Source organism: Calonectris borealis, chromosome 1 (assembly GCF_964195595.1).
Source record: "Calonectris borealis chromosome 1, bCalBor7.hap1.2, whole genome shotgun sequence".
Classification (NCBI taxonomy): Eukaryota; Metazoa; Chordata; class Aves; order Procellariiformes; family Procellariidae; genus Calonectris; species Calonectris borealis.
In genome coordinates, this window is record NC_134312.1 from 104,056,107 (window position 1) to 104,070,764 (window position 14,658).

Genomic DNA, 14,658 nt, shown 5'->3' on the forward strand with positions numbered 1-14,658 from the left:
CTCTTACCCTTTATGCTGGAAAAGGAAATTGTATGTTAACGTAAATTGCTACTCCTGATACTTCTTTCCCTTGACTGATGGTTTTCTATTACAGGCTTGTAAGAATTCAGGCTGGAAAGAAACCCAAGCATCTTGATTGAAAGGATTTGATACATTCTTTTCAAATTCATGCTATCTAAATCTCAGCAGGATGACTTGTAATCAAAGTTTTTCAAAAAGAACATAAATTTGGGGAAAAGAAAAAGGCCATTCAGCCCATTACAAGTCATCTTGGTTAACACAGTTCCTCCAGAATAGTATCTCCCTCCTTCTTTAATGACCCCAGTGCCTCCAATTCCAAACTTCGCTCAGTAGGCTATTGAAAAATTGTACTTCTCTTTGAGTGAAAAGTACTTCCTTGTGTTGGTTCTGAATTTCATTTTTTCAGACACTTCCATTTGTGTTTTCCCCTTCAATCTTTTATACTCATCCAAACAGTGAGTCAAGTGTTATTGAATAAGGTTTGCCACCCTGTATTTCTCAGAGTAGATGAGCTTGTAATTCTCTCTCTTTCTCAATATTTACGACGAAAAAAATGAACTCAGCTGTGATTAGGTACAGCCATTTACGATACCGTACACTTCAAACCAGATTTCTCTTCTGCTTCTTTCCTCTAAGGTGTGTTTTAAGCTAATCTTTTAAAACATTGGTGTTCAATTTTTTTCACCTTTTTTCACTTCAGCTTTGTTGACTCTGCTTTTCTGCACCCAATATGATGGCCACACCGCAGCAAAATACTAGCCTTTGAAGAGTTTTGGTTTAGAGTCTTAAAGTAAGAGAACTACGGCAATGCTCTCTTTGTATTTCTAGTCTCTCTCCCTCTCTTAGTTGTAACAAGGAAATGCATTTTAACCCTATTGTCAGAAGCACAGAGCAGCCGGGACATGCACCACCGCCACAGCAGGCCCTGCACCTTCAGCATTTTGGCGTGGTGCACTGAAACGTGCAAGGCACACGCTCAGCATTCTGCTCTAGAAACACACCTGTGTCGTGCTGTTACTCAGCCCCTTCATCATCCTGTGCACCGCGCATTGAAAATAACCCACATAAAGTACGACATCCCATGCAGGGGCCCCGGATGGGTCTGAGAGGAGACCCAGGCCAAGTACCAAGCCGTACTGATGCTTCTGCCGGCTCCTGAGGGAGCTGCTCCCGTGAAGCGTGCACACAAGCACCACGGCACCCAGTTTTCTCCATGGTACGGTTCCAAAGTCAACACAGAACAGACACCCAAAATTGCTAATGCAGCAAAAAAGGGGGATGGTTAGGCAATTATTTCAATGCTCTGAAAAATGCTAAAATATTACCTTAAGAATACCCTTTTTTGCATTCAGTACCTGAATAAACTCACATGCAAAAATTAATAGGTCAGATTAAATCATCTCCAAAGTCACTCTTTGTAGATTTTGCTTTTATTTTATTGTTCTGGGGAATGCGGCAGCTTCGAGTTTTACCAAGGTCATCTTTCATCCAAAAAACCTTAATATAATTAGTATCAATTCTGTATTTTGGAAGGCTCACACTGGAAGTTATTAACTGTGTTTCAAGTGGAGCGTCAGAGAAACCAAGGGCAGAGAGAGTAATCTTTTCAGCTTCAAAGGCACAGTTGATGACTTTAGTTCACTGGTTAGTGAGAAAGACGTGCATTTTTTGTTAAAGGTGTTAGCAATAAATTTGAAACTATAAGCATTTTTCTCTCTTTTTCTTTCCTTTGCTCATTTTTAGACCTTGTTGGCACCGTTTCAGTCTTTTTTTAACATCCTACATGACATTGGAACAGTTGCTTTAGTTGTCCTTGTTGTTATCTGTAATGATACTTAGTTGTATACTCCTGCTTTTAACAGTGAAGAACTTCATCAGTATCCTGACAGCACAGAACTTGCCAAAATCTGCCTTATGCAGTAACATCAGAAAAAAAGATCTTGATTTTCACTGGTACTATCTTTAAATACCATAAATATCTCTCTAAATAAAATAAAACAATGATGTTAGCCTTGTGCTTTGATATAAATACAGGAACAATGAAACATATTCAACAGAAACTATTTGCCTAATCTTTCTCCTTGTTAAATGTATTGTATTTCCCTTAAAATTCATCATTGAAGATATGCTTGACAATGCCTTTAAAACAAAACAAATCAAATCAACGAAAAGTCTTAATAAGATCTTAAAGAGCATAGATTCAATTCTTTCAAATGAAGTCCACCAATAAATTTTGAAGCATATTTACAGAGTCTTCTTTTGCAATAAATATTCACTTTTGAAAAGAAAATACATGTGGAATGAGAAGCCTTTTTACTGGAGAAAGGTTTAACAAGAACCAATGTATGGTTGTTAACCTCAAAGAACTGAGAAGCAAGGCTCAAATTTGTAACAATGAGGATAATTAACTGCTGAAGAGAAACACCAAGGGAAATCGTGGATTCTCCATTTCTTTAGGTCCTAAATGAAGTCTATATATGTTCTGGTGGATGCTCTTTGATAAAATAAAGGTTTTTGTTCCTCATTATAATTGTATGAGAGTGGAATCTGTACAAGAATTTAGGCTAACTGACCCAGTGGGTCCCTCTGGACTTAGCAGATCACAGATTTTAATCTATGAATAACATACTAAACTACATATAGTCCCACTGAAAATTAATGAGCTTATGTATATGTAAGATATTACATAGAAGAGAGGATATTACAGTTGTTCTCCTGTAGAAGAAATTCTTCGCCATGTAGAGGAAATTCTTCACAAATCTGCAGGTCATTCTCAAGCCTATGGGGCACTGCAGGCAACACTGACAATACACTAAAAATACTCTGTCTCCCTTTGGACTGGAAAAATCCAGATTCATCCAAACCTCAAAACTACCTGTCAGCTAGACGGGATAAACTCATTTAACCAATTTGCAAGCCAAACTGCTTGTAGAGCTGTAAATACTTGATCCTAAAAGTATCTCAAAATCAGTGGAATTCTGGCTTGTAAAGCGGCAAGTACATTTTTTTTTTATTATTTTGAAAGTCGCAAGATTATACGCATGTCTGGAGTATGAAATTAGTATGAATAATATAGGTTTCATGTCTTGTTTACATCTGAATACCGAAAATGACTACACATTAATAAAATGTAGGAAATGTTATGACTGAGGTCACCACTCAACTAGAGGTCGGATGAAAATGGTCAGTCTTCGGTACATACTGTCTTTGATGTTACGCTTTACATCGAGGTGGTGATACTGATGACTTCAGTCCTTCCCATGTACTTTTTCGAAAGGCTGGTGTTTCCTTGCTAGTGGCATGTGGAGCCTGGGCAGAAGGAGTGCGAAGACCCTGGCACCTGAGGGGAAGTCTCAGGATGAACTCAGAGCAAAGGACTTCCTTTGCAGGCGGCGAGCATGCTTCCAGCAGAAGGGACTCTTAATTTGGAAAATCTCTCGTACTGCGAGCTTACAATAGAGACTGTTAGACTGCATAATTCATATGCAGCAGAAAAAAACCCCGTGTGATCAGAGCTCAGGTTAGGGATGTTTGAATTCCTGACGCATTGCTGAAGCCTCTCCGGAGCTCAGCTATATAATGGAATCTTTATCAGACCATCAACCAATTGTGATACTTATCTGTACAGCATTGCATTTTGGGTTAAGTGATAATCCATCAAGGCTGGAAATCATTGTGTACTTTTTAAGTTGCATACTTCATTACTGCAAGCTGACAGCTGGATGGATTTGTTAGCACTAGAAATATTTGTTCCAGACACAAAGAACAGGTTCCTAATATATGATATTATGATCTTTCCTTTCCTTTCATGTATTCATCACGCCTGTGTTGTAATCTGTGTCTCGTTCATGATGTTCATTTACATGGCAAACTATTCGGAGTATGAAATCTATCTTTATTTGTTCCAGAACGCAACAGCCTCATTTCATCAATAATATGACCAAATAACATATAATAATGACGACAGTCTTCATCTTACATCATAATAGCTGTTAAGCAGAGAAAAATGCAATTTTCTAAATTGCATATTTCTTTGCTTTAGGTTATAAAAGACAAAAATCGAAAAGCCCAGGTACATTTCATGGTAATCGAGGTAACTAGCATGATGTGGGCCATGTTGCCAAAATTTTTGTTTGTGGCTAGACTGCTTTAGCGCTGTGCATGTTGACTCGAGGATTACTCTTGGATTGATATTACAACTATAAAGCATCTTTTAAAAGTATTTGAGAACTGGGAATTCCACACAGAAACATTTGGTTTTGATTTTGGTCTGCTCACAATATAAACATCAGGATATTTCCATTTTTTTAGGATGTAGTGATAATGCAGTTTCACATTTAGTTTCACACTGCATGAAAAAGTACTTCCTTTCATAACCGCAGTCTGATGCTACTTACTGCCTTGTTGTCCTATTTCCTCTGAGCCACAGGAAGATATCTTCTGTGGAGGCAACAATATCCAAAATTCCTAGCCTTTATTTAAAAAAAAAAGATTATTTACATACTATGTTTGTACAGCCTCTTGCTTGGAGCTAGCATGTTTTTGGTCTATGATCACTATGCATGTGAGCATGTACTGTTTGTCGTTATTCTGCTTCTCTGTGGACATACTTAGAATTCTGTAGGAATCTAGCCAGTAAAGTAAGAAACTGCTTGAGTTTGGGGTTTGTTTTGTTTTGTTTTTTGGTTGTTTTTTTTTTTATTGGTTGCTACAAGGACATACGTTATACCATGAGGCTAAAGCGAATGAGGAACACCTGAGGACTCCTAATTTTAATTTTTTTGCACGTATCAAATCTGTGTACGTGATCCACTGCACTAACATTCTCAAAAGCCACTTTCGTTATATTATAAGAAGGCTTTTCCTGGCTGTGCATCTATCAGACCTAAAAAACAGAGAGTTCTTTGAGTTAGAACAGATGCTACAATCTCCTCTGTTGATCTTAATTTTGTGAGCTTTGAGAATTCGCAGCATTAATTGTACCACCAAGCCTGACTAGTGGGATGAAACCCTAATTAAATGTTGCTTAGGGAAAGGAACAAATACTCTGTTTCCCCTAAAACGGGCACTGTGGACTACTTAGCCTCTTGAAAATATACTTGTAGAACTTCAGAAACTCCAAGACCTGTTCAACACATAAGGAGCCAGAGAAGGCACAGACACATGAGGATTGGGCAGGTACACATTAGAAGAATAATTTATTGAGAAAAAGCTGGCAAAATAGACTTAAGCATCAACATTACAGAGTGTGCTTTCTTTTGAATCTGTTTTAATCCTATTGGTTTTCTCTCTTTCCAGAAACTCCAGAAATTAGCAAGAGTCATGCAACTTAAATAGCGAATGAAACCAAATGAGCTGTCTATACTGAAGGAGTCAGAAGAAACACTGAGGAATCTACCAAGAAACAGACAGAACTAATAACAATTCACCTTCCTTGCTTGCTCACGTTGCGCAAAAGTTTTCTGGATTCCCCTATGCATGGCATAGTTCTTGTGCATCCTGCAAGTACCACGGGAGAAGAGAGGAGCACAGGATTGTCTAATAGGTTTTTTTTTAAACTCTGGGTTCTAATTTCCTCATATTTCCATAAACATCATGTTTGAATCTCACCACAACAGGTATATTTCAATATAAAAAATTCAACTGTTTGATCCTAAAACAACAACTCTCAACTCTTGCCATCTTGCTCTCTGCTCTCCAGGTACATTGGATCTCTGCTTTGAGTTTGTCCTCCTGGTTGCACAGAAGCCTAGGATTTGGCCCAAGGACCCACTGCTGATGAGCTGAGGCCATACAGAAACACAGCTGTGGAGTTCTTCTTCCAATGTCAGAGCCCTTGGTAGCAGAGAGCACACAGAAAAGGAGGCAGACAGTGTTGCACTCCTGCATCTCCCCTCTGCATCTGTTAGCTAGTAGCGGACCTTGGGAAACTGGGCACCGTTTCTCCTCTTGGTCTCCTCTATTTAGCCTATATAAGTGCCAAGGAATGGAAGGGCGCTTTCTATTCCTGGCCTCTCTATCAGCTGGTTGCAGATGCTGGCTAGGGAAGGTTTCCCAGCTACTACTCAGCTGTAGCTTGCGGACGTTTCACCTGGGTAACAGATAGGTCTGACCAGAGACAGCCCTGGCAGTTTCAAGAATTAGGGAAAGGGGCTTGTAAAATAGGTTTGGGATTTCATCATGGTCTAACTTAGGTTTACCATGATTTATGAGCACACCTTCTGAACCGCTTGGAAACAAGCAGAATGAAAAATAAAGGTAATGAAAGAAGTCATTATAAAATCAAGAGATGGCAGTTCTTGCAAGATGGGTGCTAAAGGCTTATTTGAATGTCTGGTGGGAAAAAAATAATCTAAAGAACTGTTGGCTTGAACCTCCGAGGAAATCTAGAAGCTGGGTAAGCCAGTAGGAGATTGTCGTAAGAGAAGGAAAGACGAGAAAGAAGAAATAAAAATCAGAAAGCTGTAATTTTCTTACCTGGTTTGAGTAAAACCAGACACAAATTAGATTTTATGTTACTGCTACAGCTATAAAGTAGTATATAAAACAACCAGCTTTTAGCATGCTGTCATACAAAACTGCTTTTAACATTAGACAACGATCTTTTTTTTTATTATCAGGGTTGAATGCAAGTAAGCATACACTACTATATCTAAGATATAAGTCTACCCTTATGTACCTTGTCCCTCACATATTCTATACCTTTTCCTTGCTTTGTTGTTTCTTTCTCTGTCAATATCTCAAAGTGCCAAGTTTTATTAATCAGATTAATGAAAGAAAAATGAAATCACAAGGAAAGAACTGGTAATGCTTAACATTTTTTTGATGCCAAAAAACCTGAGGACTACAAGTACTGTCCAAGTAGTTTCTGCGTTTAAACTGCCTATAATGAAACAGATATTCTAGTCTTTTTCTTTTTTTTCCCTCTCATACAGACTCCAAGGTAAAAATGGGAGAAAAAAAAAGTAATGTAATTTTTTAGCTAAGGTGGTTGAAATTTATGCTATTAAATAGAAATATTCACACTTAAATTAAATTTACAATAGTTTTCAATATGATCACGTCCTCAAACCCTTCCTTAATCTACTGTAAACTCTTCTTCTAAATTTAGCTCCACAGTTCTTCTTTAAGAAATCTTTCTTTCATACCAGAGCCAAAAACAATAAAAGCAAAGTGGACTATAATAAAGCAGGGATTTAATTCATATATAAATGTGTACTTTCATTGGCTTTGTGTTCACCCTGACTATTAAATAAACTCTTGAACTTCATAGTGCAGCTGCCTGGGAGCAGCATCATATCTCTGCTATACGCAATGACTTTTGGAGATGTTTTTAGGCGTTGCTATATAAAGCTTTGAACATTCTGGCACTGTCATTATACAAGTGAGTCAGCTGAGATTGAATCACCCTGATATGTGCAATTGAACTGAATGGATCTATCTTTTGAGTTTGGGATGTTCTTGCAATGTTAATTTTGTATCTGTTTGGGGGATGGTGGTGAGATTTCAATAATAAGAATAAGTCAAAATTACCAAGTTTTATAACCTCTTTGACTTTTTTTTTCCTTGACAGGAAAAGGATTTAAATTTAAAAAATCGTGGAGGGTGGGGGTGGGGTGTGTATGATTAACATAATGCCAGCCTGTGGGAGGGTGTTATGTACATTTGTGTGCACAAGCTTTTCTCCTCTGTGAATCCAGCAACATAGAGCTGTTCTGACTTGAGGTGGCTTCTTCTAGACTGTTAATCACACTCCCTCTTCACCTACAGGACTTCGAAAGATTGGCACAGAACCATCTAAATTAACTTTAGGCTAACAAAGAATTTCTCCAAGGAAGGCATCCCTTGTTTCACTACTGGGGGCAAATCCACAAACTTCTTGTGCCTCTTCCCAGTCACAAAAGGGAACACTAGCATGGCACAGCTTTCACAAATAACATTACACAAATCTGATGATAGAAAGGAAACTACTCATACAGTGTATAATTATTCTTTCTGTAGTCCTCCAGAATGGTTTCTTCTCATACATTTTATTCTCATTTTGTTCTACATTCCTCATCATGGTTATTAGTCTTTAAGATACCCTTGACAAATATATAAAGGGCAATACTCTTCACTGGCATCAAATTGTGTTTAGATTTTTTGAGTTGGTAGGTAATGTACCAGTAAAAGAATAATTAATTCCTGAAGGACTGAGCACAAAAGCAAGCATACGTTTGTCTGAGAAAGTGAAAAGTTTGACTAAACAGGATGTTTATGAATTATCATGCTGTCATCCAACTGGATCAGTAGCTTTTTTTCATGTTATTTAGTAAATGCCATGCAAATTAAGACAGAGATGGGTCACACAGTTCCAGAATTAACTGATGATGGTTTGGAGAATTTTTTTTTCCCATTAATTCAGGCTTTTGGCAATCATGAGGTACAATCATCATAATGTAAAATGCCTTAGATTTACAGACTCTCTGGGCTCTTTATATCCTGTATCATATTCCTGTAAAGACATCTCCTGTGACTGGATGTGGAGTAACATATCCTCAAGGTGGACTATGTAAAAGTCATGCAGAATAGAGGAATGTCTTGTAAAATTTACCTAAGGAGATTCATAAGTATTAAGTCATAATTTTAGAATAGAATTAGTGAAATCCATCCAGCAAGACTATTATGTCAGCTATTGGAAATCCATTTCAAAGACGTTATTAATTAGTATGTACTACCCTATGATCTGGGGCAAACTTCTGTTTCTTTAAGGCATGATCAAACAAGATCCGATAAAGTAAGATAAAGAGAAATGCTGCTTCCAACATACCTGGAAGCCAAAACACAACACAAAAAAAAAATTGTTTTGAAGGTTGAAAATATATGAATAGCTTCTCAACTTTACGTCCTTATATACTCCTTCATGTCAAAAATCTTATTGGAATAAGAAGCAGAAATGTCAAAGGAAAACATGTTTATATGGTACTTTTTGCTTAGCCAGAAACAGATACTACTGAAAATGTGATCCTCTCCAAAATGGCTCTTATGCCATTTGTACCTCTGGTGTGCAGGTGCTCTGACTAGCTAGATAAGGTTCAGTCTAGTATTTCAGGATGGCAGAACTCTGCCTTCACAACATTCACTGTAAGTTTGTGAACATTATTTTTTTATGGGTCAAAGAAAGATAGGAGAGGAAGATACCTAAGGAGAGCATCTTGTCCATTTCCTTCTGCCATGGGAATCAAGCATTTTTAAAGAAAACAAGGATGAAGGAAGTTGTAGAACTTCAATAACTACGCTGTGTCACTGCCTCCCGTGCATTTAGAAAGCTTCCCCACTAAATGCCTTTGCCACTAATTCGTTTTCCCCATTGAACTTGGAAAATAACTCTTCATCAGTCACACTGACTTTTCTTTTTTGAAAGCAAACCCAAACAAACTAGTGCCTTCAGCTTCCTCGCAGAGCACATCTTTAAACTTCCTGTCCATGTTCTTTGATCTGTCTCTATTTCTGGTCATCTTTCAGTGTGACACCCCTACTAGAAACAGCACTCCAGTTGTCATCCATTGCTGATAAAACACCAATTACTTCAGCCTTGTCCTAATAATTCATGAATATCACTACATTTCTTTATTTTTGTCTTTCATCTAATGTATTTCTAAACCATTTTGTTTTGCTAAATTTCTCACACCTTGCTAGTTGCAATTACTTTTGCATCTGGTTGTTTCTGATTCTATGCCTGGTTTCCTGCTTCTTCCACACTGATATACTCCATGAGTTATAGTAATCTTCTCTTGTTTTCACATTTTTGTGATCTTTGATTTCTTAGATTGTTAGATAGACAACTTCGTTAGTCTATTATATGTGTCCTATTTTTCCTCTGCATTGGGATAGACTGTCATTTTCCTTTCCATACAAGCTTTTCAAGAAACAGTCTTCCCACACTCCTTTGTCTCTTAGATTATTTGCCCCAGAGATCATATCTACCAGTTCCTTGAAGTTGCAGTGGTCTCATCTTCTCAGCCATTTTGCTGCATTCACTTCTTCTTCTGGGAAAAGTGAGTGCTCATGTTTTAGTGATAGATCACTTTCACCCAGGTTTCCTTCTTTCACTTTCTTTTAAAGCAGTATCTCTTTGTTACTCTAGCATCAAATTGCATGCATTCTCATATGTGTTAGAGCTGAAGCTTAGAAGAGGGTTCTCCTTTTCCAGATCTTTCTCTTGATGCCAGGCACACAAATGGTGAAAATGAACACTTCAGAGTAAAGGAAAATGAACCACACTTAGGAGGTAACACAATGCCTTAATAACATTGGTAAACTAAATATACAATCACAACAGCAACATAGGTTAGTTATGACCACACAACAAGAAGAAGAAAAAAAGGATAGACCATGGAAAACAGTCAAGCTGCTTGACTCAAAACACTCTTTTATAAAGACATGATCATTCCTGTCATTCTATTCCTTTTCAGGAAATGTTCCTCTTGCAACTACTCAGACCCGTCAGCACTGGGCTGTTTTCCACGGTCTATCCTTTTTTTCTGGAGAGAAAGCACTACCATAGCACTCTTTCTCTTTTTCACTAAAACAACAATATTTTTTTCACACTGTAGCTAATATTAAAGCTTAAAAATGTAATTTCAGGTTTGATGTCAGTTTATTACATGAAGGCCACAATATTAAAATACCAATGCCCTATGGAGGAAGAAGTTGGGTGATCTGATACTATCACAATCTTTATACAATGGGCTTGCATTTAGCTCAGCTTATTCTTGCAAGTTACGCAGGTCACTACAACTGACTCATAACAATGTTTCCAGAAAGAAAAGATTTCATAACTCTGTCTTAACTTTCCTGGGATAATTATACCTCGTCATGTGAACACTTGCAGTGTGGCAAGAGAATATTATTTCCTCTTTCCTTGCACAATGAAAGCCTTCAACAGACCACATAGGAACCTTCCGCCATTTCACTCACCGTGAGAGATTACTAGCTCTCCAGAAGATGATAATCTGCTAAACCTTACACACACATCTTTGCTATTGAATTACCTGATCAGTCACTGAATACAACAGTAAAATTAAGCTTTATATTTTGCTCATAACAAAGCAAAGCATAACTAGAAACATTTAAAAAGCTGTAACAGACAAAAACCCAACAGGATGGGGGGCAGGGAGGGGAGAAAGAAATTTCAGCTCATTTAAGCTAGTTCCGGTAAGATAAAGACACCGCTAAGTTAGGAGTACCTTAAATTGTGAAACACTAACAAGGGTGATGTAATGCAATGCCTCTTTGTTATCAAGCAAGATTGCATCAACAGTAATTCCAATGCGGAGACACCTATCTTGTTTTATACATTAGCACCCAAAATAACCAGTCTTAAAAGGTCATGTTTATTTAAAAATAGCTTGCTTGCATTTTACATTAAAGTTAATTTACTAACCTTAAAAAAATTAAATGCAAATGTATACAAATAATTTAAGCATCCTGTCAAAGTTCACATACACACTGCTAGAGCAATGAAAATATTCAAGGTCAGATGAAATCTTTCTTAACCATGTACCATCCTGTGGATTATTCTATTAAATATATATATTGAACTAAAGTGTTTGAACCTTCTCTTTAGCAATTTCTATCCTTCTTAAAAATCAAACCTGTAATTTCCTATTTATAATGTGTTTTTCAGGCCGTAACAAAGAAGCATACTGTACCTCTGGTGCTGATGGCTGTTGCCGATGTGGTTGTGCTGGTTGTTAAGGCTACAGTGGTTGTGACTGTTGCAGTGGTAAGGGAGGGGATGACAGTAGTGGGAAGCAAAGTGTTGAAAACATCTGGTGAGTGGAAAAAAAAATATAAAATAAAATCATATCATGCAAACAAAGGAGAACCATAATAGTGGTTTAATTTGTAAATACAAGTATGTTGAAAATGACTAAATTAAAACATGATTAACATAAATTATTACAGGTACAACAGAGTACCTTTAAATTCTTGACATTATATCACTCTCAATTTTTATAGTCAATCTTCGAGCATACGGAATTTAAAACACTCTTAAAATGACCAAGTTTCCACAGATCTGGAGAGTGACTGTTTAAGTGACAAGAATCCATTTCTTCACTGAGCCATTTTAAATGTCTCATAGTAGAAACCATATACGGATGAAACATGCTGTGTCAGAGTGGGAGATGAAAAAAACAACACCATCATGCTAAAATAAACACACACATGTTAACAAGAAATGGCTGTATGTTAAAACATCCACTTTCAGACAATGGAAGGAAAAAGGGGAGAAAATGCTACTAACTATAAGAGCTGCTTTTTCCGGATTGCTTTTCTTCTTCCCACACTTTTGTTTAAGACACAGTTGTCTGCTAAGATCCAGAGCAGAGTATATTTCAAAATCTTTACCCTAATCAGCAGGCACAATCATCTTTCAGTCATCCTTAACACTTAAAATTTATTGTTAAGACACACATCAGTATTTCTCTAAAACAGCTTAGAACTAAAAATCAGAAATGCTAATAATATTACTATTAAAAAACCTGTGTATACCAGTCAGAAAAAATGCATAGCCCTGATGACAGCATCCTACTAAACTCTTCAGCTTTTGATCAAGTAAGTGCAGGTATGCCAGGCTTATGTGTGCCGCTGCTTTGTTGCAGAGGAACCAACAATGTCTGTTGCAAAATGCTCCAGTACAGAGCAGAACATAACCAGATGTACAGATAGAAAATACTTTGATTACACTGTCAAAAGCAATAAAGACCAGTATCACTTTGCTTATAAGGTGATTGCAGGTTTTAAAGAACAAATAAACAAAAACCCTGAAGAGAACTAGAGAAAAGCACTTCTGTGAGGACGTAAAAAGCATCTGACATTTTTCAGATTATTTATACTGCAGGTTTAAAAGGAAAGGACTAGTTTCTCAGTTGTTGATGGCGAGTAACCCATTCCACACTGATTTCAGTGAAAATATTTCTGAAGGGTGCTATTCAATGCAATAAAAGAGTAAAAATCTGACCCACGATCTGTCTTCCCTTGCTATGGAAAGAAATGCAATTGGTCTCCGAGTACCATAAATTCTGACTGAAATCAATGGAAGCTGAAGTAGCTCAGAGCTTTACAGTATTGGACCCTACAGAACACATTTCAGACACAGGGTCCTTGAGTTCAGCATTGCATAATTACTCGCCTAAAACTTCAAATTAGCATGCTTATCTTATTTTCATACTGGATGACAGATTATTTTGCCACTTTAAAAGTCTCCTTGTCAGTTAACATCTATGAGTCACCTACCATTTTCTGTATTCCTCTGGTTCTGATAAACACCAGCACTATTCTCTCTGGAATCTATACTCGTGGGATTTTCCACTTTCAAAGCCATCAGAAAACGGCATGAAATCCCTCTTTCATATGTTATACAGTGATATTTAATCTGTTTCTCAGTACAAAATATTCCCAAATCAGAAGAACTAAAACAGGCTTTTAAAAAAACCCAGTGTAGCCACATTAATCACCAGGAAAAATATTAACATTACCTGGAGTGTGAGTACCACAATAATTAAACAGAACTGAGTATAACAAGCATTAGAAATAAATTAACATGTTAAAAAGATATATGTCACATGTAGTGATCTATGCAATTGCTTTTCATAAAGGGAAACTCTTCCCCTGATAAGTATCTGCTAAAAATGAAATCAAACAGAAAAAACCCACCTACTCCATAAGGAGAGCAATGCCTTGTTTATTAGGAAAGCTTTACAAATCAGTCTTGTACATAAAACCTAATTAGTGTCACTTACAGTTCCATTAACTATCTTTCTTAAATATGCCATTTACTTAAGACTATGCAATGGCAAGTTAACTGCAACTGGCAAATACAGTTATGGTTTTATGACAGTTCTTTACACACTGTCTACCTATTTTACCCCATAATAGCTTGAATGAGTCACTGGTGAATTTAGAAGTTCATTGCTTTTTGGTTTCTCTTCTGACTGAAGTATTTCCAACAAGAGTTCTTACTTTAAAAGAAAGGCTACCTAGGAAACAGAGTAGTTAGCAAGAACTAGGATATATCAGTGTTTTAATACAGATATGATAGATTCATCCTTTCTCATCAGATCAAGAATAATGAAAACTTGTGCAGAAATTAGTTTCCTGATCAAAGTCACAAACTATGATGCCAAACATCAAAATGGCAGCTTGTCAGAAGCCTCAAAGAAAAACATATGTTCTCAAAAGAAATGTAAACACAAGCAACAGCATTGGCTTTGTTTCTTTCTTAGCAGAGTAAGGTGAAATTCACCATGCAAATGACTGCAGTTGGTCTGCTTTGCTCACAGCATTACAATTACTTGCTCTCAAAGACTACAGTACAAGATAGCCAGTAGGAATCAGCAGCCTGAAGAGCACTGCATTGCCCAAGCAATGAAATCTACGTCTGTTCTGGACTCTAGAAATGCCTGGTTCATACCCGCTTAGGCTCAAGGCTCTGCCCAGTAGAATCGCTTCTTTAATGACATGAGAGTGTGCAACAGGAATGTATATGTAAAGTAACAGAATAGCTCACGGGTCTCCAGACAATACATTTTAGAACAACTCTTGGACCATATCCCATCCTTAAACCGTATTTTGGACAGCCCAAATCCAGGC

At 37.1% G+C, this 14,658-nt stretch overlaps 1 protein-coding gene across 5 annotated transcripts in view; it reads right to left on the minus strand.

Annotated features, from left to right (window-relative positions):
• Positions 1-14,658, minus strand: part of CADM2 (cell adhesion molecule 2) — a 678,107-nt gene that overhangs the window by 33,770 nt on the left and 629,679 nt on the right. For 3 of the 5 annotated variants that reach the window (XM_075170255.1, XM_075170245.1, XM_075170266.1), the window contains one exon: positions 11,715-11,834. The exons of the other annotated variants lie outside the window; for them this stretch is intronic. In XM_075170255.1, coding sequence (XP_075026356.1) covers positions 11,715-11,834 — 120 coding nt within the window. The remainder of the gene's footprint in view (positions 1-11,714; positions 11,835-14,658) is intronic. 5 annotated transcript variants of the gene reach the window in all.